Below are 27,983 nucleotides of genomic sequence, written 5' to 3' on the forward strand. Positions count from 1 at the left end.
TCAGCTTGATACTGTTCTTAGGCCCAAATAATATGGGAAGAATCTGAGGCGCAGAAAGGTTACATAACTTTGGTCAAGATCTCATAGCTAGGAAGTGGTAGATTTCAGAAATAGCCAGTCATGCTTGGCTCAATAGTTTGATTCTATTTGCTTTCAAAAACATTATGTCTTGTTTGTGATTTTGTATTTCAACAGTGCATTTTCTCATATTTTCTAGTGAAGCAATGTTGTTTCAAACTGTAGTAACAAGGCCAAACAAGTGACTTCAGGACTTTATTAATTCTTGATCAAAAATTGTCTGGCTGCCTTTAAATCATGGAAGATGTTAAGTTCTTGGCCTTAATATTATAATCCCTGTATTATTTGAAGAATTCGAATTCAGAAAGTTATTTAAAAGCTTGTTTAACTTGAACAAGAAGTGACTGCCAGATTTACCTGTAACTTTTTGTAGGAATATAAATAGAGTGGTTGAGTATGGAATTTGGAGTCAGGCCTGAATTTTAATGCCAGCTTGGAAGTTTACTAGCTGTGTGATCTTGGGCAAATTATATTAATATATCCTTTCTTACCCTGTTCCTTAAAGTGTAAATTGGGTATTATAATAGTACCTTTCTAATAGGTTTATTTGTGGATTAAATGAAATACTGGTTTTAAAGGATTTAGCATGGTATCTGGAACAATCAGTGCTCCAGAAAATGTTTTGTTCTCATTCAGTGTTATCACTGATATCTTTAAGAATTAATTTCTCTATATTTGACTACTGTCAGTAGATCAAGATGACGATTGGAATTTATACCATTTCTCTAATGTTTGACAGTTTTTATGACCTTTTCCTAATTAACCCATAAGTTACAGTGGTTAACTAGTTTCTATCATAATTCTTAACATTCTGAGATAAAATTGAGATCTGACATTTTTATGGTGAACAGTAATGCCTCATTAATGAACTGTTGGTATTCTCCTTGAGGCCAGTACTAAAAAGAAATTGGGGGAGGGGGTATCAATAATAAATACAACTTAAATATGAAGCAGGAGAATATCATCGCTTTGGAGATCATACAATTATAATAAGCTCAGTGTAATGTGAATGTTTTCCTTCCATTTCTCCCTTTTAGCCAAGTTCTAAGGTGGTAATAAAATGAAGGAAGAAGGAATATGATTATAGACCAGGTTTCCTACTTAGTGTTCATTTTATACAGGACTATAAATAATGCTGCAGAAGACCAGCATGGTTCTTTATAAATAGGTCTTTGTCAGAGTTGCTGAGCCTAAAAAGGTGATTATTTAAATTCTAAGCCCTCTGTCCAATCCCTGAAGTCACCTCGTTTTCTGCCTTTTTCTTCTGGATGAAGAAGACTCTTCTGTATTGACTCTGCTTTCATACTGTTTGTTTGCCTTGAAATAAGTTTCTATCACATTAGAGAAGTTTGCTTTGTTCATGGATTTGTCTTGAGACAGGCAGATAGCCATGCACCCCAGCTGCTTACCAGGCCTTTTGGATTGGGAACTCCATCTTCCCTATGTTGTTTTATTAGTTCACTGGCCATAGCTTAAAAGTTATTGGCTGAGCAGTTGGTTAAATCTCAGGGCAGGTGTAAGAGAATGCATGTTACAGATTTATTCTGGAAAGCCTCTTAAATCTTTCTACCTGTGTCATGCTGAGTGTGAAGTATATTAGGCCAGAAAGCTGAGAAACTCCATTCACATGTTGCTGAATATATTTTAAAAATTACATCTTTCACATTTGTTTCAACAATATGCAATATTTATTAATGACACTCTATAATACTGTGGAATTTCTCTTTTTAACTAAAGGGAACAAAATACATTTTTAACATTGGCTTTTCAAAATCCCAAACTGAAGGAGCAATATTAATAGTCATTCAAAATTCAGAACAAAGGAGGTTTTCCCATATGAACAATGAACAGTAAAAGAAAATCCACTGGTTTTCATCTTTGTTTTCTTTTTCCAAAGGCCAGTGTCTGTTTTCCTCTTTGCTTAGTTTACCTAATGCTCTATTTTCCTATATTTTGCTTGGTCCTATTTTTCTTCCTATGTAAATTTGTAAAACTCTGAGTTTTGGACATTTCTGTCTGCATTTTTCTATGCTTCTTTTAGTTACTGTTTCTTTGTCCCATTTTGAGTCTTCTTACATTTCTTTCCTCCTTGATTTCTTGATCTTTAGTCTCTTCTGTTTCTCAGTCATCTGTCCTGTGCCACCCTGCTCTCCTGGACATAAAGAATGCCAGTGACCTCATTTTCCTGGACTTCTTTTTTTTTTTGGCCACACCACTTGGCATGTGGGATCTTAGTTCCCCGACAAGGGATCAAACCTGTGCCCACTGCATTGGAAGCGTGGAATCTTAACCACTGGACCACCAGGGAAGTCTCTCCTGGAATTTTTTTAAACATACATTCTTAGATCTCTGGACTCATTCATGTTTGTCTGTCTGTCTCTTCCTATGAATTACTGCGATCTCTATATACTTCATGTTGAAAAAACATTCATACTTCTTTTTTCGTATGTCCTGGTACTTTTTAACCCTTTAACATCCTAATTCCTATAGAAGCTTTGAACATTTGTAAAAAGAGAACACTAAGTTACTTGTAATTAGTGATGGTGATAAGTCCTAAAAATTAAAAATTCATAAGGTTTTAACTTAAATATTACATTTTGAAGTTAAAATACAGAAATAAAGTCATCCAATTAATGTTTTTAAATGTATTCTAGAAGTCATAAGAAAGTGTCAATTTTTAAACAAAATGCCTATTATATTTTAAGTGTCAAAAGTGAACTGAGAATCAAAGAAAAAAGACTTGTGATATTTGTGGTTGATAATTTCATTATTCTCTATAAAGCTAGTTTTGATTAATTCCTTTGCTGTGAATCTAAAAGCTTGTGATTTTTATACTAGTTGTACTTTCTTAAAATTGTAGTAAGTACCAAATGTTTTTCACATAGTTATCTAAATTCTCTAGAAATTATTTTGGTCTTTATTTTTCATTACAAGCAAAAGTACCTGTAAAAATATTAGACATATTGAGACTTGATTTCTAGGCATGAACTGGGAATCAGGCTTCAGAATGGTAAATAAACTCAATAGCTTTCTTCAGTTTCTTATCTGTAAAATGGGATGAAGGAAACAAAGTTACTTGCATATCTAGAAAATCCAAAGCTATCTACCAGAAGTTCTAAGCAATCAGTATTGTGGCCAGATATAAAATAAATACACAAAAATCAATAGTTGCTCTGAAATAACTGCTTAGAAAACAAAATTTTTAATAAAAAGAGTAGGGAAGCATAACTCCTCATTCCTTGGTGTGGACTGCATATAGTGAACTTCCCTCTGAAGAATTCAACATGGAAAGCAGGGAAAAAAAGTAAAAAAAAGTAACTTCACAGTGGAGAAATCTGACAAGTACTACCTCAGCAATGTGATCATGGTCAACATCAACATTATAAATCATGCTGATAGTATGTATCCTTGATATGATGTAATGATAATTGCACTTTACATCTTGGTCTTTATACCAGTAACCCAAAGCCCAGTCTTATCATGAGAAGAATATCAGACAAATTTTAATAATGGGGCATCCTACAAAATACCCAACCAGTATTCCTGGAAACTGTCAAAGTTTAAGAAAATTGAAATTGTAAAGCATCTTTTCTGACCACAATGCTATGAGATTAGAAATCAACTATAAGGAAAAAAAACTGCAAAAAACACAAACATGTGGAGGCTAAACAATATGCTATTAAACAACCAGTGAATCACTGAAGAAATCAAAGAGGAAATCAAAAAATACCTGGAGGCAAAAGAAAATGAAAACACGATGATCCAAAACCTATGGGATGCAGCAAAAGCAGTTCTAAGAGGGAAGTTTATAGCGATACAAGCTTAGCTCAGGACCCAAGAAAAATCTCAAATAAATAACCTGACCTTACACCTAAGGCAACTAGAGAAAGAAGAACAAACAAAACCCAAAGCTAGTGTAAGGAAAAAAATCATAAATATCAGAGCAGAAATAAATGAAATAGACTAAAAAAGAAAAAAAACAGAAAAAGATCAAAGAAACTAAAAGCTGGTTCTTTGAAAAGATAAACAAAATTGATAAACCATTAGCCAGACTCATCAAGAAAAAAGAAAAAAGGGAGAGGGCTCAAATGAATAAAATTAGAAATGAAAAAGAAGTTATAACCACCACCACAGAAATACAAAGGACCATAGTGACTACTACAAGCAACTGTATGCTAATAAAATGGACAACCTAGTAGAAATGGACAAATTCTTAGAAAGGTACAATCTCCCAAGACTGAACCAGGAAGAAATAGAAAATATGAACAGACCAATCAATCACAAGTAATGAAATTGGATCTGTGATTTAAAAACTCCCAACAAACAAAAGTCCAGGAACAGATGGCTTTAAAGGCAAATTCTATCAAACATTTAGAGAAGAGCTAACACCTATCTTGCTGAAACTCTTCCAAAAAATTGCAGAGGAAGAAACACTTCCAAACTCATTCTATGAGGCCAGCATCACCCTGATACTAAAGCCAGACAAAGAGATCACAAAAAAAAGAAAATTACTGGCCAACATCACTGATGAACATAGATGCAAAAAATCCTCAACAAAATACTAGCAAACCGAATCCAACAACACATTAAAAGGATCATACACCATGATGAAGTGGGATTTATCCAGGGATGCAAGGATTCTTCACTTCCACAAATCAAACAGTATGATACACCACATCAACAAATTGAAGAATAAAAAGCATATGATCATCTCACTAGATGCAGAAAAAGCTTTCAATAAAATTCAACATCCATTTATGATAAAAACTCTCCAGAAAGTGGGCATAGAGGGAACCTACCTCAACATAATAAAGACCATATATAACAAACCCACAACTAACATCATACTCAATGGTGAAAAGCTGAAAGCATTTCCTCTAAGATCAAGAACAAGATGAGGACATCCACTGTCACCACTTTTACTCAACATAGTTTTGGAAGTCCTAGCCAAGGCAATCAAAGAAGAAATAAAAGGAATCCAAATTGGAAAAGAAGAAGTAAAACTGTTGCTGTTTGCAGATAACATGATACAATACGTAGAAAATCCTAAAGATGCTACCAGAAAACTACCAAATTCATTGATGAGCTCTAGTAAAGTGGCAGGATACAAAATTAATACACAGAAGTCTGTTGCATTTCTATACACTAACAACGAAAGATCAGAAAGAAAAATTAATGAAACGGTCCCATTTACCACCACTTCAAAATAAGAATAAAATACCTAGGAATAAACCTACCTAAGGAGACAAAAGACCTGTACTCTGAAAACTATAAGATGCTGATGAAAAAAATCAAAGTTGGCACAAACAGATGGAAAGATGTACACTGCTCTTGGATTGGAAGAATCAATATTGTTAAAATGAGTATACTACCCAACGCAAGCAATCTACAGATTCAATGCAAACCCTATCAAAATACCAATGACATTTTTTTTTTAACAGAAGCAGAACAAAAAATTTTTTAATTTGTATGGAGAAACAACAGACCCCGAATAGCCAAAGCAATCTTGAGAAAAAGAAATGGAACTGGGGGCTTCCCTGGTGGCACAGTGGTTGAGAATCCGGCTGCCAATGCAGGGGACACGGGTTCGAGCCCTGGTCCAGGAAGATCCCACATGCCGTGGAGCAACTAAGCCCATGCGCCACAACTACTGAGCCCACGTGCCACAACTATTGAAGCCCGCGCGCCTAGAGCCCGTGCTCCACAACAAGAGAAGCCATGACAATGAGAAGCCCGTGCACCGCAACGATGAGTAGCCCCCGCTCACCACAACTAGAGAAAAGCCTGCACACAGCAATGAAGACCCAACACAGCCAAAAATTTAAAAAATAATAATAAATAAATAAATTTAAAAAAAAAAAAAGAAATGGAACTGGAGGAATCAGGCTCCCTGACTTCAGACTATTCTAAAAAGTTATAGTAATCAAAACAATAGAGTACTGGCATAAAAACAGAAATATAGATCAATGAAACAGGATAGAAAGCCCAGAACCACAAACCTATTGTCAAATAGTCTATGACAAAGGAGGCAAGACTATCCAATGGAGAAAAGACAGTCTCTTCAATAAGTGGTGCTCGGAAAACTGGACAGCTACATGTCAAAGAATGAAATTAGAACATTCTCTAACACCATATACAAAAATAAACTCAAAATGGATTAAAGGCCTAAATGTAGGACCAGATACTATAAAACTCCTAGAGGAAAACATAGGCAGAACACTCTGACATAAATTGCAGTGGTATCTTTTTAGATCCATCTCATAATGGAAATAAAAACAAAAATAAACAAATGGGACCTAATGAAACTTAAACGGTTTTGCACAGCAAAGGAAACCATAAACAAAACGAGAGCCTGAACCAAGATGGCAGAGTAGAAGGACGTGCTCTCGCTCCCTCTTGTGAGAACACCAGAATCACAACTAACTGCTGAACAATCATCAACAGGAAGACACTGGAACTCACCAGAAAAGATACCCCACATCCAAAGACAAAGGAGAAGCCACAATGAGATGGTAGGAGGGGTGCAATCAAAATAAAATCAAATCCCATAACTGCTGGGTGGGTGACTCACACACTGGAGAACACTTACACCACAGAAGTCCACCCACTGGAGTGAAGGTTCTGAGCCCCACATCAGGCTTCTGAACCTGGGGATCTGGCAACAGGAGGAGGAATTCCTAATCAGACTTGGAAGGCTAGAGGGATTTGATTGCAGGAGTCTGACAGGACTGGGGGAAACAGAGACTCCACTCTTAGAGGGGACACACAAAGTAGTGTGCGCATCGGGACCCAGGGGAAGGAGCAGGGACCCCAGGGGAGACTGAACCAGACCTACCTGCTAGTGTTGGAGTGTCTCCTGCAGAGGTGGTGGGTGGCTGTGGCTCACTGTGAGGACAAGGACGCTGGCAGCAAAAGTTCTGGGAAGTATTCCTTGGCGTGAGCCCTCCCAGAGTCCACCCTTAGCCCCACCAAAGAGCCTGCAGGCTCCAGTGTTGGGTCGCCTCAGGCCAAACAACCAACAGGGAGCAAACCCAGCCCCACCCATCAGCAGTCAAGTGGGTTAAAGTTTTACTGAGCTCTGCCCACCAGAGCAACAGCCAGCTCTGCCCACCACCACTCCCACCCATCAGGAAACTTGCACAAGCCTCTTAGATAGCCTCATCCACCAGAGGGCACACAGCAGAAGCAAGAAGAACTACAATCCTGCAGCCTGTGGAACAAAAACCACAGTCACAGAAAAACAGACAAGATGAAAAGGCAGAGGCCTATGTACCAGATGGAGGAACAAGATAAAACCCCAGAAAAACAACTAAATGAAGTGGAGATAGGCAACCTTCCAGAAAAAGAATTCAGAATAATGATAGTGAAGATGATCCAGGACCTTGGAAAAAGAATGGAGGCAAAGATCGAGAAGATGCAAGAAATGTTTCACAAAGACCTAGAAGAATTAAAGAACAAACAAACAGAGATGAACAATACAATAACTGAAATGAAAACTACACTAGAAGGAATCAATAGCAGAATAACTGAGGCAGAAGAATGGATAAGTGGCCTGGAAGACAGAACGGTGGAATTCACTGCTGCTGAACAGAATAAAGAAAAAGAATGAAAAGAAATGAAGACAGCCTAAGAGACCTCTGGGACAACACTAAACACAACAACATTCCCATTACAGGGGTCCCAGAAAGAGAAGAGAGAGAGAAAGGACCCGAGAAAATATTTGAAGAGGTTATAGTCAAAAACTTCCCTAACATGGGAAAGGAAATAGCCATCCAAGTCCAGGAAGCGCAGAGAGTCCCATACAGGATAAACCCAAGGAGAAACATGCCGAGACACATAATAATCAAATTGGCAAAAATTAAAGACAAAGAAAAATTATTGAAAGCAGCAAGGGAAATACGACAAATAACATACAAGGGAACTCCCATAAGGTTAACAGCTGATTTCTCAGCAGAAATTCTACAAGCCAGAAGGGAGTGGCATGATATATTTAAAGTGATGAAAGGCAAGAACCTACAACCAAGATTACTCTACCCAGCAAGGATCTCATTCAGATTCAACAGAGAAATCAAAAGCTTTACAGACAAGCAAAAGCTAAGAGAATTCAGCACCACCAAACCAGCTCTACAACAAACGCTAAAGGAACTTCTCTAAGTGGGAAACACAAGAGAAGTAAAGGATCTACAAAAACAAACCCAAAACAATTAAGAAAATGGTCACAGGAACATACATATCGATAATTACCTTAAATGTAAATGGATTAAATGCTCCAACCAAAAGACACAGGCTTGCTGAATGGATACAAAAACAAGACCCATATATATGCTGTCTACAAGAGACCCACTTCAGACCTAGGGACACATACAGACTGAAAGTGAGGGGATGGAAAAAGATATTCCATGCAAATGGAAATCAAAGAAAAGTGGAGTAGCAATATACTCATATCAGATAAAATAGACTTTAAAATGAATGTTACAAGAGACAAGGAAGGACACTACATAATGATCAAGGGATCAATCCAAGAAGAAGATATAACAATTATAAATATATATGCACCCAACATAGGAGCACCTCAATACATAAGGCAACTGCTAACAGCTCTAAAAGAGGAAATCGACAGTAACACAATAATTAGTGGGGGACTTTAACACCTCACTTACACCAATGGACAGATCATCCAAAATGAAAATAAATAAGGAAACAGAAGCTTTAAATGACACAATAGACCAGATAGATTTAATTGATATTTATAGAACATTCCATTCAAAAACAGCAGATTACACTTTCTTCTCAAGTGCACATGGAACATTCTCCAGGATAGATCAGATTTTGGATCACAAATCAAGCCTCAGTAAATTTAAGAAAATTGAAATCATATCAAGCATCTTTTCTGACCACAACGCTATGAGATTAGAAATGAATTATGGAGAGAAAAATGTAAACAACATAAACACAAGGAGGCTAAACAATACGTTACTAAATAACCAAGAGATCACTGAAGAAATCAAAGAAGAAATAAAAAAATACATAGAAACAAATGGCAATGAAAACAACACGATCCAAAACCTATGGGATGCAGCAAAACCAGTTCTAAGAGGGAAGTTTATAGCTATACAAGCCTACCTCAAGTAACAAGAAAAATCTCAAATAAACAATCTAACCTTACACCTAAAGGAACTAGAGAAAGAAGAGCAAACAAAACCCAAAGTTAGCGGAAGGAAAGAAATCATAAAGATCAGAGCAGAAATAAATGAAATAGAAACAAAGAAAACAATAGCAAAGATCAATAAGACTAAAAGCTGGTTCTATGAGAAGATAAACAAAATTGATAAACCATTAGCCAGACTCATCAAGAGGGAGAGTACTCAAATCAATAAAATTAGAAATGAAAAAGGAGAAGTTACAACAGACACGGCAGAAATACAAAGCATCCTAAGAGACTACTACAAGCAACTCTATGCCAATAAAATGGACAACCTGGAAGAAATGGACAAGTTCTTAGAAAAGTATAACCTTCCAAGACTGAACCAGGAAGAAACAGAAAATATGAACAGACCAATCACAAGCACTGAAATTGAAACTGTGATTTAAAATCTTCCAACAAACAAAAGTCCAGTACCAGATGGCTTCACAGGTGAACACCCATCCTTCTCAAACTCTTCCAAAAATTGCAGAGGAAGGAACATTACCAAACTCATTATGAGGCCACAATCACCCTGATACTAAAACCAGACAAAGATACTACAAAAAGAAAATTACAGACCAATATCACTGATGAATATAGATGCAAAAATCCTCAACAAAATACTAGCAAACAGAATCCAACAACACATTAAAAGGATCATCCACCATGATCAAGTGGGATTTATCCCAGGGATGCAAGGCTTCTTCAATATATGCAAATCAATCAATGTGATACACCATATTAACAAATTGAAGAAGAAAAACCATATGATCATCTCAATAGATGCAGACAAAGCTTTTGACAAAATTCAACACCCATTTATGATAAAAAAAAAAAAACTCTCCAGAAAGTGGGCATAGAGGGAACCTACCTCAACATAATAAGGGCCATATATGACAAACCCACAGCAAACATCATTCTCAATGGTGAAAAACTGAAAGCATTTCCTCTAAGATCAGGAACAAGACAAGGATGTCCACTCTCGCCACTATGATTCAACATAGTTTTGGAAGTCCTAGCCACAGCAATCAGAGAAGAAAAAGAAATAAAAGGAATCCAAATTGGAAAAGAAGAAGTAAAACTCTCACTGTTTGCAGATGACATGATACTATACATAGAGAATCCTAAAGATTTCACCAGAAAACTACTAGAGCTAATCAATGAATTTGGTAAAGTTGCAGGATACAAAATTAATGCACAGAAATCTCTTGTATTCCTATACACTAATGATGAAAAATCTGAAAGAGAAATTAAGGAAACACTCCCATTTACCACTGCAACAAACAGAATAAAATACCTAGGAATAAACCTACCTAGGGAGACAAAAGCCCTGTATGCAGAAAACTATAAGACACTGATGAAAGAAATTAAAGATGATACCAACAGATGGAGAGATATACCATGTTCTAGGATTGGAAGAATCAATATTGTGAAAATGACTATACTACCCAAAGCAATCTACAGATTAAATGCAATCCCTATCAAATTACCAATGGCATTTTTTACAGAACTAGAACAAAAAATCTTAAAATTTGTATGGAGACACAAAAGACCCCGACTAGTCAAAGCAGTCTTGAGGGAAAAAAGCGGAGCTGGAGGAATCAGACTCCCTGACTTCAGACTATAGTACAAAGCTACAGTAATCAAGACAATATGGTACTGGCACAAAAACAGAAATATAGATCAGTGGAACAAGATAGAAAGCCCAGAGATAAACCCACGCACCTATGGTCAGCTAATCTATGACAAAGGAGGCAAGGATATACAATGGAGAAAAGACAGTCTCTTCAATAAGTGGTGCTGCGAAAACTGGACAGCTACATGTAAAAGAATGAAATTAGAACACTCCCTAACACCATACACAAAAATAAACTCAAAATGGATTAGAGACCTAAATGTAAGACCGGACACTATAAAACTCTTAGAGGAAAACATAGGAAGAACACTCTTTGACATAAATCACAGCAAGATCTTTTTTGAGCCACCTCCTAGAGTAATGGAAATAAAAACAAAAATAAACAAAAGGGACCTAATGAAACTTAAAAGCTTTTGCACAGCAAAGGAAACCATAAATAAGATGAAAAGACAACCCTCAGAATGGGAGAAAATATTTGCAAACGAATCAACGGACAAAGGATTAATCTCCAAAATATATAAACAGCTTATGCAGCTCAATATTAAAAAAGCAAACAACCCAATCAAAAAATGGGCAGAAGACCTAAATAGACATTTCTCCAAAGAAGACATACAGATGGCCAAGAAGCACATGAAAAGCTGCTCAACATCACTAATTATTAGAGAAATGCAAAACAAAACTACAATGAGTTATCACCTCACACCAGTTAGAATGGGCATCATCAGAAAATCTACAAAAAACAAATGCTGGAGAGGGTGTGGAGAAAAGGGAACCCTCTTGCACTGTTGGTGGGAATGTAAATTGATACAGCCACTATGGAGAACAGTATGGTGGTTCCTTAAAAAACTAAAAATAAAATTACCATATGACCCAGCAATCCCACTACTGGGCATATACCCAGAGAAAACCATAATTCAAAAAGACACATGCACCCCTATGTTCACTGCAGCACTATTTACAATAGCCAGGTCATGGAAGCAACCTAAATGCCCATTGACAGACGAATGGATAAAGAAGATGTGGTACATATATGCAATGGAATATTAGTCAGCCATAAAAAGGAACGAAATTGGGTCATTTGTTGAGACGTGGATGGATCTAGAGACTGTCATACAGAGTGAAGTAAGTCAGAAGGAGAAAAACAAATATCGTATATTAACGCATATATGTGGAACCTAGAAAAATGGTACAGATGAACCAGTTTGCAGGGCAGAAATTGAGACACAGATGTAGAGAACAAACGTATGGACACCAAGGGGGGAAAGTGGCGGGGGGTGGGGGGGGTTGATGAATTGGGAGATTGGGTTTGACATGTATACACTGATGTGTATAAAATTGATGACTAATAAGAACCTGCTGTATAAAAAAATAAATGAAATTCAAAAATACAAAAAAAAAATGAAAACACAGCCTATGGAATGGGAGAAAGTATTTGCAAACGATGTGACCCACAAGGGCTTAATTTCCAAAATATATAAACAGCTCATATATCTAATGTCAAACAACCCAATCAAAAAATAGAGAAAAGATCTAAATAGACATTTCGCCAAACAAGACATACAGATGGCCAAAAGGCAAATGAAAAGATGCTCAACATCACTAATTATTACAGAAATGCAAATCATAACTACAGTGAGGTACCACCTCACACCAGTTAGAATGGCCATCATTAAAATAACAAATGCTGGAGAGGATGTGGAGAAAAAGGAACCCTCCTACACTGTTGATGGGAATGTAAATCTGTACAGCCAGTATGGAGAACAGTATGGAGGTTCCTTAAAAAACTAAAAATAGAGCTACATATGATCCTGCAATCCCACTCCTAGGCACAGATCCAGAGAAAACTATAATTCGAAAAGATGCATGCACCCCAATGTTCACTGCAGCACTATTTACAATAGCCAAAACATGGAAGCAACCTAAATGTCCATTGACAGAAGAATGGATAAAGAAGATGTGGTATATATACACAATGTAATATTACTCAGCCATAAAAAAGAATGAAATAAAGCCATTTGCAGCAACATGGAGGGACCTGGAGCTTATCATACTAAGTGAAGTAAGCCAGACAGCAAAAGAGACATACCATATCATATCACTTATATGTGGAATTCTTTTTCCAATGAATGATACAAATGAACTTATTTACAAAACAGAAATAGACCCACAGACACAGAAAACAAACTTATGGTTACCAAAGGGGAAAAGGTGGGGTGGGGGGGGATAAATTAGGAGTTTGGGATTGACATATATATACTATATATAAAATATGTAACCAACAAGGACCTACGGTATAGCACAGGGAACTATATTCAATATTTTGCAATAACCTATATGGGAAAAAAATCTGAAAAAGAATAGATGTATATATGTATAACTGAATCACTTTGCTATACACCTGAAAGTAATACAACATTGTAAATCAACTATAATTCAATTTAAAAAAATACTGTCAAAGTGATCAAAAACAAGGAAATTCTGAGAAATTGCCACAGCCAAGAATAGCTTAAGGAGACACGACAACTAAATCTAATGTGGTATCCTGAATGGGATCCTAGAACAGAAAAAAGGATGTCAGGTAAAAGTTAAGCATATTAGTATCCTAGGGCTGCCATAACAAAATACCACAGACTGGGTGGCTTAAACAACAAATATATTTTCTCACAGTTCTGGAAGTCCAAGATCTAAATGACAGCAGGGTGATTTCTGTTGAAATCAACAAAACAGCTGCCTTCTTACCGTTTCCTCACATGGCCTTTTCTCTGTATGTGCTCCTAGTGTCTCTTTCTCTTCTTTTAAGGACATCAGTTCTCTTGGATTAAGGCCCTACCCTTATGACCTTATTTAATTTTAATTACCTCCTTTAAAGGCCCTATCTCCATATACAGTCACACTGGGAGTTAGGGCTTCAACATATGAATTTGGGGGGAATGTAATTTAGTCCATAATACTAGGGAAATCTAAATAAACTTTACTTAATAAGATATCAGTGTTCATTAAGTATAAGAAATGTACCATATTAATGTAAGACAGTAATAGGGAAAATTGGTTTAGGTGTATAAGGGAACTGTACTATCTGGTCAGTGTTTCTGTAAATGTAAACCTCTTCTAAAAATAAAAGTAAAATAAATTTTGAGAAATGTTTTTTCCAAGAGTAAGAAGGTAATGATCTTTCTCAGTAAGATGCCAAAACTATGTTAATTGAAGCAGTGGGAAACAGTACAGGGTAGATTATTGAAGAAATGAAATTGGGACAACTAAGTAACTATTTGGGGAAAAGAAATTACAATTTTATCTTACCCAAATACTAAAAGAAAATTCTAAATTGATAAAAGATTAACAAGTGAAAAAAGAACTGTAAAAGTGCTAGAAGAAAATATAGGTGGATATTTACATGGTCATAATGTGAGGAAGGACTTCTTAAGTATAACTCTAAAGACAGACTTAAAGGAAGACACTACTCACTAGCACTGTATAAAAAACTGTTAAGTTCTGTATGGAAGCAAAGAAGGAAGGGAAAAGGAGGGATAGATAGAAGGAAGAAAGGAGGTGAAACTCAAAAAACAAATGACAAACTACAAAGTCTATTTGTAGTTTATGTGATAAATAAGGATTTATATTCTTAATATATTAATTCTCCCAAATCCATAAGGAGAAGATGAGTATGCCTTTTTTTTTTTTTTTAATGGGCAAAGGACACAAATATACATGTCGCAAAAGAAATACAAATAGCCAAAAACATTACGGGAGGGTGGGGAATGAAAACAAAAATCAGTTTATTAATCAAAACAAAATAAGGCACTCTGCTGATGAATGAATTGGTATATCCTTTTTGAAGGGAAGGTAGATCATATATATCAAGTGCCTTAAAAGTGTACAAATCTTTGACCTAAGAATTCTACTTATAGGAATTTATCCTAAGCGTTAGTAAATATTATTACAAATGACAGAAATGTCTTCAATTAAAAATGGGGGTTTATCAGCATGGGAAGCTTAAGAACTGAAGCTAGGGCACAGCTGGGTCAGAGTTCAGCCAATGTCAGGAATCTCTGTCTTCTGGCTCCATTTTCCTCTCATTCCATAGGCAGGCTTCCCACCCAGGAGGTGGCCTCCAGAAGCTCTGGGCTTATGTTTCCATTATGGCCAACCCCATAGTTCCAGAAAAAGTCCTGAGCCAGTTCTGTTTGACCTTGCCGGATTCAAATGCCCATTCCCTGATCTAATCACTGGTTAGTCTGCACAGGCCTATACCATGTGTTCCCTTCCTCAGACAAGGATGAGGGGGTCCCAACCACAAGGGCTGACAGTGGGGAAGGGTCATTTCTTAAAGGAAAAGACCAATCTACTAAAAGAAAGAATATTGAACCAGCCCCCCCTCAGAAACATTTACTACAAATAAGAAAATCCAAATATTTTTCACATAGATATTATTTGCAGTAATGTTTGCAAAGGTAGAAATTTGAACAAGAGTAAGAATTCTAATATAGGGTGGATTTTAAATTATCTGTAGGACCAAATATTAGGCAATGAATACAATGATGTAAAAGTATAGTTATTAAAAAGATGTTTGTGGTGTAGTTCGGTATGAAAAGCAAATTGTAAAATATATGCATTATGACCCATTCAAATATATAGTAAGTTCCCCGACATACCAACAAGTTCTGAGAGCACATTCGTAAATCCAATTTGTTCGTAAGTCCAACAAAGTTAGCCTAGGTACCCAACTAACACAATCGGCTATATAGTACTGTATTGTAATAGGTTTATAATACTTTTTGCACAAATATACATAAAAAACAAACACAAAAAATAAAGAAAACATTTTTAATCTCACAGTACAGTACCTTGAAAAGTACAGTAGTACAGTACAACAGCTGGCATACAGGGGCTGGCATCAAGTGAAGAGCCAAGAAGAGTTACTGACTGGAGGAGGGAGAGGAGGTAGGAGATGGTAGAGCTTGAAGGATCGTCAGCAATAGGAGAAGGAGGGCAAGCTGCAATTTCACTCACACCTGACATTAATGACACAGGTTCTGGTTCCTTGCTGGATTCAATTCTATCTACCCTCTTGAAAAAATGATCCAGTGATGTCTGGGTAGTAGTTGTGTTTTTCCTCATCATAGATGACATGGTAGCACTGCATTGCATTTTGAACAGCTGCTGCAACCTTCGTGTACTGTTCTATGTTCGGGTCCTGTGCCTCAAAAAACTAACAGTGCCTCCTCAAACAAAGAAAATCCCCTTGCCATTTCCTGTGTCATGAATCTCTTCGGTTCTTCAGTTACTCTTCTTCCTCTTATCTCTCTTAGTCCTCTCTCTGGGCCTCCAATTCCATCAGGTCTTCATTAGTAAGCTCCTCATTATAAGAACGAGCGACGTCTACCATCTTTTCGCCTCGCACCACTTTCTCAATTATTTTCACTTTTGTTTCCATCGTTATTGCTTGGCGCTTCTTGACAGTACCAGCTACATCACAGCTGCTTTTATGCTTGCTTCCGGACATCCTGGGCTTGAAATAAAGATACCGTACTACTGTACTCTATACAGTACTGTACAGTAAAGTACACAAAAGCACAACCACTTGTAGAGGATGCACACACATGATAATGTACGCCAGACACGTGAACTAACTTACATGACTGGACAGGCGAATGCACGTTCACATCTTGGAAAGTTTGCAACTTGAAGGTTCATATGTAGGGGACTTACTATAAGTATATATACATATTTAGACATGCATAGAACAAAGTGTAGGAAGCGATGTGCCTGTATGTTTACAGTAGTTATTGATAAGCTATGGAGTTACAGGTAATTTTTTTGTTTGTTTTTTCTTTTTGCCTCTAAGGATTGCTTTACTTTGCACAAAGAAAAAACATACAAAGACAGTGAGTGTATGTTAATCATGCTATGAAAGTTGTAAAAATAAGATTTCTATAATTCTTTCAATCTATAAATAGCTTCTGCCCTTTCAATGGCTTATGGCATCGTGTAGACAGGACATATTATAAATATACATATAAACCTACAGTTAAGTGAGATCAAATAAGTTTTGTATGATAATGTACATGAAAACACTTTGAAAAAGGGTATGAAGTTTAATAGAATAGTATAAAAATGATAAATATATACAAGCTCACTTTATATTAACACCCATACACACAAAATACAAAATAAGTTAAAATGGTAAGTGTTTGGACCACAATTGTAGGCATGATGTTTGAACCTCGTTCTAACTATGTAAATATGGTGCTTATCACCATACCCTCTTCACAGATGAGGAAACAGAGACCTGAAGAGCAATGTGACTTTCCTACAGAAACACTGAATGACTGAATTTTAACTCAAACCCAGGTCTTCTGACTTCAATCCACAAAAGCTTCCATAAAAGGCGTTAGAGAAATTCAAAGGCAAAAGTAGGTCCTGAGGCCCAAGGCAGTCAGATTTTTAGGAGGAAATGGCAGTTAAATTGGGCTTTGGAAGCTCAGGGGACATAAACCAGTGGGAAGGAGGTCGTAGGGCATTCCAGAGAAGTGACATGGACAGAAGCATGCTGTGGCCCATCTCTGATACACAGCAGGGTGTGGTTTCTTCAAAGGATCAAACGTGGGTTAAACTTAAAAATTATTTTGTCTCACTGAAATTTCTTTTAAAAAAAGCCTGCTTTTGCTTTTCAAATACAAGTCTCCTTTCAAGCCCTCTCCCACCAGAAGAAAACAAAAAAGAAAACTTAACTAGATCATTTAAGTTTCTATCCATAGTCCCTTAAGAACGATAACTTAAGTAATAATCAGGGGTTATTTAGTTGGGTTTCTTAAGAATTCTAACTGAACAGAGAAATGAGAAGCTGTCAACACTAAAGACAAATTATGTAGGTGACAAAGTTTCACAAAGAAAGGCAGGGCCTTTCAACCCAAGTAGAGGAAGGCTGTCTGAGGACAATATATGCATTTTTTTCCCTACCTTACACCTCTAAGGCTGAGTACAGAAGACAAATACCAATCATTAGGCAGTTTAACTGGCTCATTTGAGAAAGATCTGTTGGAGTTTTATAGCATAAACTTAATGGTGGTGGAAATATGTTGTTTTAGGTCTTAGACTATTAGCCTTTTCTCTAGTATTGTAGAGTTTGAAAGAAGAGTTACTTACCTAGAAAACTGAAAGGCTTATAAGCATCCAGTTGACCCTTGAACAACGTGGAGGTTTAAGGCACCCACCCTCTGTGCACTTGAAAATCCGCTTATAATTTATAGTTGGCCCTCTGTGTACCTGGCTCCTCCACAGAAGCAGTTCCACATCTGCAAAATCAACCAACCACAGATCATATAGCGTTATAGTGTTTACTGCTGAAAAACTCCGCATGCAAGTGGACCTGCGCATTGCAAACCCATGTTGTTCAAGGGTCAACTGAAATTGCTAAATAATTTGGAATTATCTATTGATACTCAAGGAGAAAGGTGAACAAAACCAGGTTTTTAGAGGTTACTGGCTACCCAGAAACATGTGTTCATTCAGCATTTATTGAGGGCATTCTTCTTGTCAAGGCTTGGTGACTGGTGCTGTTACAAAGGCCAATAAAACAGAGCCATCTGCAGTCTAGTGAGGGAGGCTAAACTAAGACATGTACAGAAGAGGACCTTAACCCTCCTGGAAAAAGAGCAGGACAGGCCAGGAGAGGATTCAGGGACTGGTTCCCAGAGGGCATGACACCTCAACTGAAGCAGGGAGAGAAGTATATCACCATACAGAGGCAGCAAGGAGGCAGGAGAGAGCACGTTCTATACAGGAAACTGCAAGTAATTCAGGATGTCTAGAGCATAAGATGTGAAGATGACATAGGAGCTTAGAGAGAGGAACAAAAGCCAAGTCATAGAGGCTACGTAAGAAATTTGGGTTTCATTGTTTAGACAACAGGGAACCACTGAAGGATTCAAAACAGGACAGTTTTCATGGCTAAATCTGAATTTTCGAAAAATATATATGTAACAGATAATACCTGGATATCATCATCAATCATAAAGGCAGTCCTTAGTAATCTGACGCCTGCGAAGAGACTGCCAGACATCCACCCTTACAAAGGGCCTTACGGGCCCTTTGGCTCTGCTCCTCTTGGACCTCCAGCTGAATGGTGTGTCCCTACTTAGCACCCTCATTTTAGGAGGTATAGGGAGAAATTGGGACTAATTCCAGGGAGCAATGATTAAAGGCAATAAAGGGATAAAAATTTACAGTGAAAATTAATTGCCTTTTTTTTAAAGCAAGTGTTCACCTAGTAGAGAGGTGTCTTTTCCCAAAGAGGCTCCCGCATGGCTCAAGACATTTTTGGAACTTCTTTCCTAATTGCATTATAGGCCAGCCTGGGAGCCACACAGATTATCATTCTTGTCTCTTTGCAGTTGCCTTTTCAAAATGCTGTATTCCAAAATAAGTATTGCCCGATCTGATTTTTTTTTTATCCTGTTCACTAGACTTAGCACTGAATTAACTTTTGATTTATTCCTGAAGTTAAATACATCTTCACAAGATGAAAGTTTGTTACCTCTGAAGACATTCAGTCAAGTACCTGGTCAACTACTTACCAGCTACAAGTTTCTTGACCATGAATCTCTCAGGTTGCCTGTGAAATGGAGGTGAATAACATATTTCCCACCTACCCCATGTAGTTATTGTGAAGACAATACCAGACGTGTGAAAGCTCTTCATAGACTGCTATGTCGGAGGATGCTCTTCTTATTGTGCCCTCGCATTTTGCAGGCATTTCCAAAATGTACATTTGTTCTGCTGCCTGTGTGTTAATCTCCCCTAACAGATTTTTCACTTTAGGAGAGCAGGGCCTGGGTCCTATTTGGTTTTATTTCCCTGTTGTCTGACACTGGGTCTCACACATAAAAAGGCTCCAATATTTGTTGAATGAATAATTCAGTTAGCTCCTTGCCTTTTCCTCAGACTATATTTAAGAAATGGATAATACACTTGAGATTATTCAGTTAAAACAGGCTCAGAAGCCACTTAAGCTTCTTTAAGTATGTGAGTAGTTTGTCATTAGGAACCAGCTGTTCTTCATCTCTGAAGGGGCCAAAACAAATGGCTAATGAACTCAATCTGAAAGCCTAAAGACTCTTAAACTTTAACGCTGCAGTCCTAACTTTGGCTGTATTTTTAGATCACCAGGAAAAAACTTTAGATTACTGATGCTAGAGCCCCATCCTGGGACAATTAAGTCAGTACCTCTAGAGGTGGAGGCCTGGTGTTGATAGTTTTAAAAGCTACCCAAGTGATTGTAATGTGCAGCCTGAGTTTGTTGCTGGGCTCTGGGATTAGACTTTGAGAAATATTGCTTTAAAAGAAATCCTATCTAGTTCTACATTAGGTACCATAGGAAATGGGAAAGAACATAAGGCATGCTCCCACCAGAGTCTACAGGGAATAAAAACTAGCCATCACTGATCTGAGAGCAGTGGAAAAGCAGCAATCAGTGTGTGCTGAGCTATGAGAGGTCATGAAAAGGTGGACCTGTGAAGAGCTCCAGACGTTCTGCAGAACCTGTTAGACATTTTAAAAGTTTATCATAGAAATAAAAGACAGTCCCTGCCCACAAAAGAAGGTTAACTGTTAGGTTAGCAAACCAGCTAGTTCCAGCCAGAGGTCCTGGCCAATACAGAGGATTTAAAGGCTTTGATTCCCAGCACCAATCACCATTCTGAGCACTGAGAACTCAACTGTGAACAAGACTCAAACTGTCTCAGATAACTGATGTTCACAATTAAGTGAACAGGCAATTACAAAATGGTGAGAGTTGATGAAAGAAACAAAATTAAGTTGGTGAGATGGGAAGATCCAGTCGTTTGAGGGTTTTAAGGGTCAGGCTCAGCTATTTCAGTGGAATACAATAGCCAATAGTTTCTGGTCAAAGGGATGCTAAAAGATGTATTAAGAAAGATTATTTTAGAACCTTTGGAGGTTAGAAGAAGGAGAAATAGTACAGACATAAAACAGTTAAGACACCTACAACAATCTAAGGGTAGGGTGGTAAGTTCCTATATTAGGGAGACTTGAAAATGGGAAAGAGTGGTTTATAGAATTTCTGATGAAAAAGATAGCTGTTTATATTACATAAGCATAAATAATTTAAATGCATTTCAGTCTGAAATGAGTTATTAATATTGGAATTCTATATTGCACTACTTACTGTATGTCTGAGAATTAGTACCTCTCTTGCTTTCCCAATTAATATTAACTGCTGTCATATCTTAATCTATTTTACAATTGAATGAGAGTTTTTAAAAATGGATGTCAAATTAGTCAAGGTCCAGGTCCTTTTCGAAGACTCTCGTTTACTTTTGTTTATAATTCCACACAGCCTCATACAAAAAAGAAAAAGAATAAACTTACTTGTTTTGGGGCTGTACCCCTCAGGTCTGCAAGCCTTGTAGTTGCCCAACCGTGAGACCAAAGAAAGAGCCTGGAAACAGTGAAAGAGACATCCAAGGTGTATTGGATAGGGAATCTTACAAGTCAGAAGCAAAATGTCCTGGAGTGACACCCCACCTATAGCAGACGGCAGGCAGGATGCAGCAGCAATCTTCGCTACTGCAAGGGAGAAGGAGGTTACCATTTATAGGGGGAATTGATGTCAGGTTGGCTCATCAGTTACCAGGGAAACCAGCAGAGGAGCATGTCCCTCTCAGCCCCTCAGGTTAACAATCGTCAGTGGGGCAGATGTTTCCCTTTGATAACCTAGCTTGGTGGAGTGGTTCTGGTCTAAGCATTAGAATGATAACCACCTGGGACAGGGGGCAAACACGTAGGCAGTTACCGTTAAGGCTCTGTGATTAAGAGGGAAAATCAGTCATGTGAGTAGGTGAAGTTGGGACTGGTTGAGCAGGGGATGTACAGAGAGCAAGAGAACCGCCATCTTGAGCGGCCTGGTCATACACAGCCTCTATGAAAATGGTAAGCCTCCATATTTCTATAACCACTAAAGTCAATGTTCTTACTTGAGAATCTGATCTTATGAAAAATTTTTATTAATCAGAACTAAACTTCTGTCTTTGCCTTCAAATGAACAAGTTCTAAAATTTTCATATGTAAATGATCAGTGTGTAATTCCAAAAGCTTCACTGCTCTTGTTGGGCCAATGCTATGACCAGTCACAGAGTGGATAGTATTGAGTTATTGGTACGTACAAGGTTGTAAACTACCGGACCTTATGTACTTGAATTAAGTCTGTATACTAAGTCTGCATGTGTGTCCTCGCAGGAGACTGTAAGATGTGGGCGTGCTTTCAATTCATGCAGCCTGTGATTTATGGAGGCGCACAGGTCAGGAGTTGATTATGCTGAAAATCATAATAACTGTTTCGTTTTGCTTTTTAAAATGAAGTGACCGAAGCATGTTGAAAGATAAATGGGTGAAGCATTTTGATTATGTTTTTATTTCAATTAAAGATTAAATATTATGCTGAGTAACCAGCCATGCTAAGCATTATGATATTAAAGCTGAAGTAATTTGTAAGCTGATAGCCCCTTCTTTCCTCTGGGTTTAGGTTTGTTATTAATCAAAATGTTGGACTTGTTTAGTGCAGTGGTGTATGAAACAAACAGTTGAAAAAGACAGCTACTTTACAGCTTTCTGTTTTTTCAGATTTGTAGGAAAATCTGTTTCTTTTTGTGGACTTTGTGCTGTTGTTCACATGTCTAGATTTCATTTCTTATACCAAAGCCAACTAAATCTAGTAGTTGTAAGATCCTCTCATGGCATAGAAAGGAGGAAGCTGCCTTTTTATGGTTTTATTTGACAAATTCTGATAAAGTCATTTTTGAAACATGGACAGTCCCTACTAGAAATGATTATAACAAAAGACCCATCTGTCTTTTGGGGCAGAGAAAGGGATAATTTTTAAAATAGAAGAATGTGTATATGGAAAAGTATTAATAAGTTAACTAATATAGTGGTATTTGTATTTTTATATCAGTGTAGGAGTATTGAATAAAATTGTTTTAAAGGGAATATGATTCCAGCTATTTTCTGGTTTGGGGTTAGGCATCAGCACAAATCATTTGGAAAGCCGCTGCGCACTTACCAAAATACAGTGTAGGAGTCTGGGCTCCCCATGACATGTGATAAGGACCTTTAACAGGACAGTCCTGCCACACTTCTAAACTTAGTCCTCATCAGTGGTAATATACTTACAAATTCTGAAGAGCTCACTCTAGGGAATGCTGCATAGATTGTAAGGAGTATCAAAGAAAAAGACCACCTCTCAGTACCTGAAAAAAAAAAAAAAAGCTCAATTTATTACTTAAATAAGAAAGAGCTTGCTTTTAGACACAGTCTCTCTGAGCAAAGCAGGTTGCAAACCTTATGCAGAGTTTTGGGGTCGGGGATTGTTTAGGGGTTAATATCAGCCTCAGAAGCACCACTATTCAGGAGAGACTGCTGGTGATTGGCTGGCTTTCAGAAGCATGTCAATGGCGTGGGTCTGCCACTGATTGGCCAACTTTCAAAAGCATGAGGCTGTCACTGATTATGTGGCTTTCAGAGGTGTATTTACTGAAGTGAGTTATTAGTGATCATTTTGGCCTAGGCAAGTCACCATTAATTGATTAAATCCTGTTTGATTGATTCAGTCTGGTTATAGTGGTCACTTGCTACCATGGCTGGAGAATAATTATCCTTTTGCTAGGAGTTGAGGATTGTTTTATTCTCAGACGCTAATACTCAAACAGTGTAGAAAATTGAAAGCACAAGAAAATCAGACTCTGAGTACTCCATCTAAATAAGCAATAATCCTATGCTGCACTTTCTAAATGAGGTTGTTTCCAAGGTTAAATCCATGGAAGTATAAAAAGTCAGCAGTTCTCATGTGTGATATTGCATGTTATGAAATCTGATGCAAATAATATATTATTAATAATAAAGTATAGAAAGGCAAATGTGCTTTACCTCAGTAAATAAAAGTAGACTCTAGTTCATCCACATAATAATATCACTCATACTCATTGCATTCTAATAAGGTTTCTGGGAAGGAAGAGGTGGTAAGATAAAACTTGTCAACCTGGTGAACAGTCAACCCTACTGAACTCTGTGCAATTGTAGTATCATTAATATTGTAACATTTCATTTCCCTCACAAAATCTTTTTAGGATTCTTCAAAATCTGAGTATATCCATGGGAATTTTTAACAAAAGTAAACTTCCCTCCGCATTTGTGGTACTGCAGGAAGAAAGGGTAGGGGAATCTCTGCTAGTACCTACTGCCCAATCTCTGCTCATATAGGGAAACAGAAATCACTGTAATATGTGGGTTTCATCTGCAAGTTACAACTGACATGTGGGGAGTGTTAACCTTTCAGGCGGTTTACCCCCATCTGCTGTGATAAAGTGTTGGGTGCGCCTGTTTTTAAAACTGCTTAAATATTTAGTGGGGAAAGCCTTAGTAGTTTTGTTTATATATAAAAACTGAACTTTCCTCTTTCCAAATTCATTCACCTGCCCTAGAATCTGGTTTGGGGACCTCCCTATTTATTCCCGGCACCTCCTAATGGGGAGCAGAGCTAATCACTTACATATTTCTCTGCTGCTAAGCATAGCCAGCTTACAACCACTTAGGATTCAAGCACATGTTGAGACCTTAAGACCAGTAAGCATTTGATAAAGTAGGAAAGCAGGGTGGTTAGATTTGCTGTAATCAACAGTAGGAGGAGGAAATTAGTCCATGGAGCCGTGCCAAAAGCTCAGTTTCTTTTTGTACAAAAAATTCTTTAAACTCAGCAATTCCCCAGAAAAGGGATTCATAACAGCATTTGAACAGGAATTTTCTGAACACATTCCCTACTTGACCCGTTTAACTACTGAAAACAAAACAAAACAAAACAAAACAAAACCAGATAGGGCTGGTTTAATGTCGGGAGTTTTGCTCTGCAACCTGGCTGAGTGTGCTCTTTAAAGGAAGCTGGAAGAATGTTCTCTGAGTTTAGTTGAAGGAAGACTTCTGGGTAGAACACTTTTAACCTCCCATCAGGAAAGGAACCTCGAGTGAAGTCTGAAGCAAAGAGACTCACTACTAGAAATACAAACCAACAAAACAAACTCCAGACATGTTTTTCAAATTTAAGTGTTTTCTGAGAAGTTGGCTTCCATGTGGTATAAGCACCAGTAAACAATAAACCCATCTTGGTGTTTTGTACCCTTTTGGTTCATCATGCCAAAACAAGTGTAGTGTAGAATTTCTACTTTCAGTTCTCATGCAAAAATCAGTGAACCATCTCTCTCCCACTTTAGGATGTCGCATGTACTTCAGTTTGAGGATAAAAGCAGAAAAGTGAAAGATGCAAGCATGCAAGATTCAGACACGTTTGAAATCTATGATCCTCGGAATCCAGTGAATAAAAGAAGAAGGGAAGAAAGCAAAAAGCTGATGAGAGAGAAAAAAGAAAGAAGATAAAATGAGAGTAATGATAAACCAGAACTAGCTGGAAATGTGCCTGCAATAAATGGCCTTAAAACAGCCATTGTTCCCAACAGCATCACTTAAGGGTGTGAAAAGAAGCATTTTTGAACTTGTCTGGTTTTGAAAAAACAATTATCATCTTGTTATGTAAATTGTGGAATGATGTAAGCAAATGCTTTTGGTTACTGGTACATGTTTTTTTCCCCCTAATTGAGCTTTTATATTGCTAAATCTGAAATAAAGTCACTTTCCTTCTAGTTTACATGTTAACCATTTGCAGAATGTACAAATCTGTTTGTATCTTTTTACCCTAAAATATGTGAAGTCTTCCTTTTCAAGATTTTTTATAAGACATCTTTACAGAAAGAATATTTAAGGGAAACCTCTTTGGCATTCTGTTACCACAGCACTAACTTTGAAATATGATTTTTAAATTATGTAATATAAAGATTGATGGGTTTGTTTTGCATATAAATATCTAAAAATAGCCAAATCAGTAAGACTCAATAGCCTTAAATCTTAAGGAACCCCTAAGTGAATGTTCACGCCTGCGTCTAGGCCAATGCCTGGGTTTAACTGATGCAGTCAAGACAATAACACTAAGTAATGTCAGCCAAGCTTATTGCACACCCTGGCCTGACCCCAGGCTACCTGCTCACTCCTCTGCCCTTCTCAGCACAGCAACGGCAGGAGCACATGCAGACGTCCCATCCTGGCAATAGAACTCATTAAGAATTTAGCCTTTTATGACAATCAGTCATGCTGGTTATTTACTATATATTATCTGTACTATTTAGTCAGTGTTTTCTAGAATCTGAATGCCAAGATTATACCACAGGTTAACTTCCAGTTACCTAGTAAAACCTCACCAGACTAATGAATCTGAAACTTTGATCATAGAGGGCTTGTTAAACAGACTGCTGGCTTCACTGCTGGTGATCCAATCTTTGGAGACTGGCAATATCTAGTGAAGTTAAAAATGTTCATATCCAGTGATCCAAAATTTCTAATCCTAGGTCTGTTGCCTAAAGAAATTCTCACACATTGCTCAAGGGGACCTGTACTAAATATACGTTGAAGCATCAACCAAAGAGTGGATAAATAAGTTATTATACATCCATGCTATGGAATACTTTGTAAGCGGTGAAGATTAATAAACCAGAGTTGTATGTATTAGTTTATCTTAAAAATAATGTGAGGAATAGGCAACCTCCTATATAAAAATTTAAAACACACAACTCACCATTGTATATTGTTTATGGATGTATACATGTAGCAAAAGTATAAAAACATAAAAACTAGTGGTTACCTCTGAGGAGGCAGAAGGAATACACAGGGGACTTCACTTGTGTTTGTAATTGTTTTATTTCTTAAGATAGATGTTGGGTAGTCAAGCCTCATTATATTATTCTCTTTACATTTTGGTATGCCTGAAATATTTCATAATTTGTTCTTTATGATCATATCTAGAACCTGAGGTGAGAAGATAGAAGGACACCCCCTTTCTTTTTTGCTTCAGAAGTAGGAGAAAGTTCCAAAGAGGAAGAGAGGGATATGATAAAGGTGTTCTGGGAAACAGATGCTAAGCCACCAAAAACTAAGCCAGTGTTTGGAAATGTGCCCTATCTTTCCCTCACCGCTGCAATATCAATTGTATTACAGATGTTCACAAAGCAAAATGTTGTTTTCTAAACTCACAAAGTCTCTGTTGGTGTTACGAAAAGTATTACCACTAGATCTATTTGTATTGAAGTACCCCATAGGTTTCTCTACCATTCCTCCAAGACTGTGTCCACCTAAAACAGTGTGGTTTTATCCCTAAAACAGAGGGAACCACAGGCCTCTAGGGCACAACCAGAAGACTAGTATTTATAGGTTTAAAAAGATAACTGAATGACAAAATGAAAACAGGTTGGCTGAATGCTCCTCATCCTGCTTTAAACTGCAAGGAGCAGAAAGATGTGAAATTCTACAGAGATTAGCATCTTACCAGAATTGCACCATGATAATAAAACTCATTTGAATTTAACTGAATAATAGCAATAACAATTTTCTAAAAGCTTAACATGGTTAAATTATGTCATATATAGTATTAAATGTGCTTATAGTAAAATCTTTGGAAACGTCACAGGAACGTTTTTGGGCCATGTGAATTGCAAAAAAGAAATAAAATGAGTTCAAAGACCAAAAAAAGAGAAAACATGTAAGAAAATTAGCCTGTATAGTTCATTCTAATTTTATATTTATTTGGATTTATTTTTCTCTATGTACTTGCCCTAGGGATGTTATCCTGAAACAGTGAAGTCCGGTAGCCTTCTCCTTTGTTATCTGTGGTGATGCTGGGCATTGTGGAGAACAGAGAGAAAAGCAACTCCTGGCAATTTTTTTTTCTCATTTTCTGACAAGCCATTTTTTCACTTTGGTTGAAGCTGTCAGCGAGGTGAAAGTTAAAATTAACTCTAGACCTCTCCTTTCTCAATAGGTAATTGAAGAAATGCAGATCGCTCTAGAATTTTTAATGGTATAATATCAAAACACACATTATCACATGCCCTCAGCTCTCTGTATGCTCTGTGGCCACGCAGTCAGTAATGCATCTGCTGCATCTAAAAATGGGGACACCGTAGAAAAAGGTCA

The 27,983-nt window shown here is 37.3% G+C and overlaps 1 protein-coding gene across 3 annotated transcripts in view; it reads left to right on the plus strand.

The window, feature by feature from the left end:
* Positions 1-27,983, plus strand: part of CWC27 (CWC27 spliceosome associated cyclophilin) — a 248,828-nt gene that overhangs the window by 210,863 nt on the left and 9,982 nt on the right. For 2 of the 3 annotated variants that reach the window (XM_057540311.1, XM_057540312.1), the window contains one exon: positions 25,178-25,603. The exons of the other annotated variant lie outside the window; for it this stretch is intronic. In XM_057540311.1, coding sequence (XP_057396294.1) covers positions 25,178-25,340 — 163 coding nt within the window. In that variant the 3' untranslated portion in view covers positions 25,341-25,603. Of the gene's footprint in view, positions 1-25,177; positions 25,604-27,983 lie in introns of those variants that run through there. 3 annotated transcript variants of the gene reach the window in all.

This window comes from Balaenoptera acutorostrata, chromosome 2 (assembly GCF_949987535.1).
Source record: "Balaenoptera acutorostrata chromosome 2, mBalAcu1.1, whole genome shotgun sequence".
Taxonomy (NCBI): domain Eukaryota; kingdom Metazoa; phylum Chordata; class Mammalia; order Artiodactyla; family Balaenopteridae; genus Balaenoptera; species Balaenoptera acutorostrata.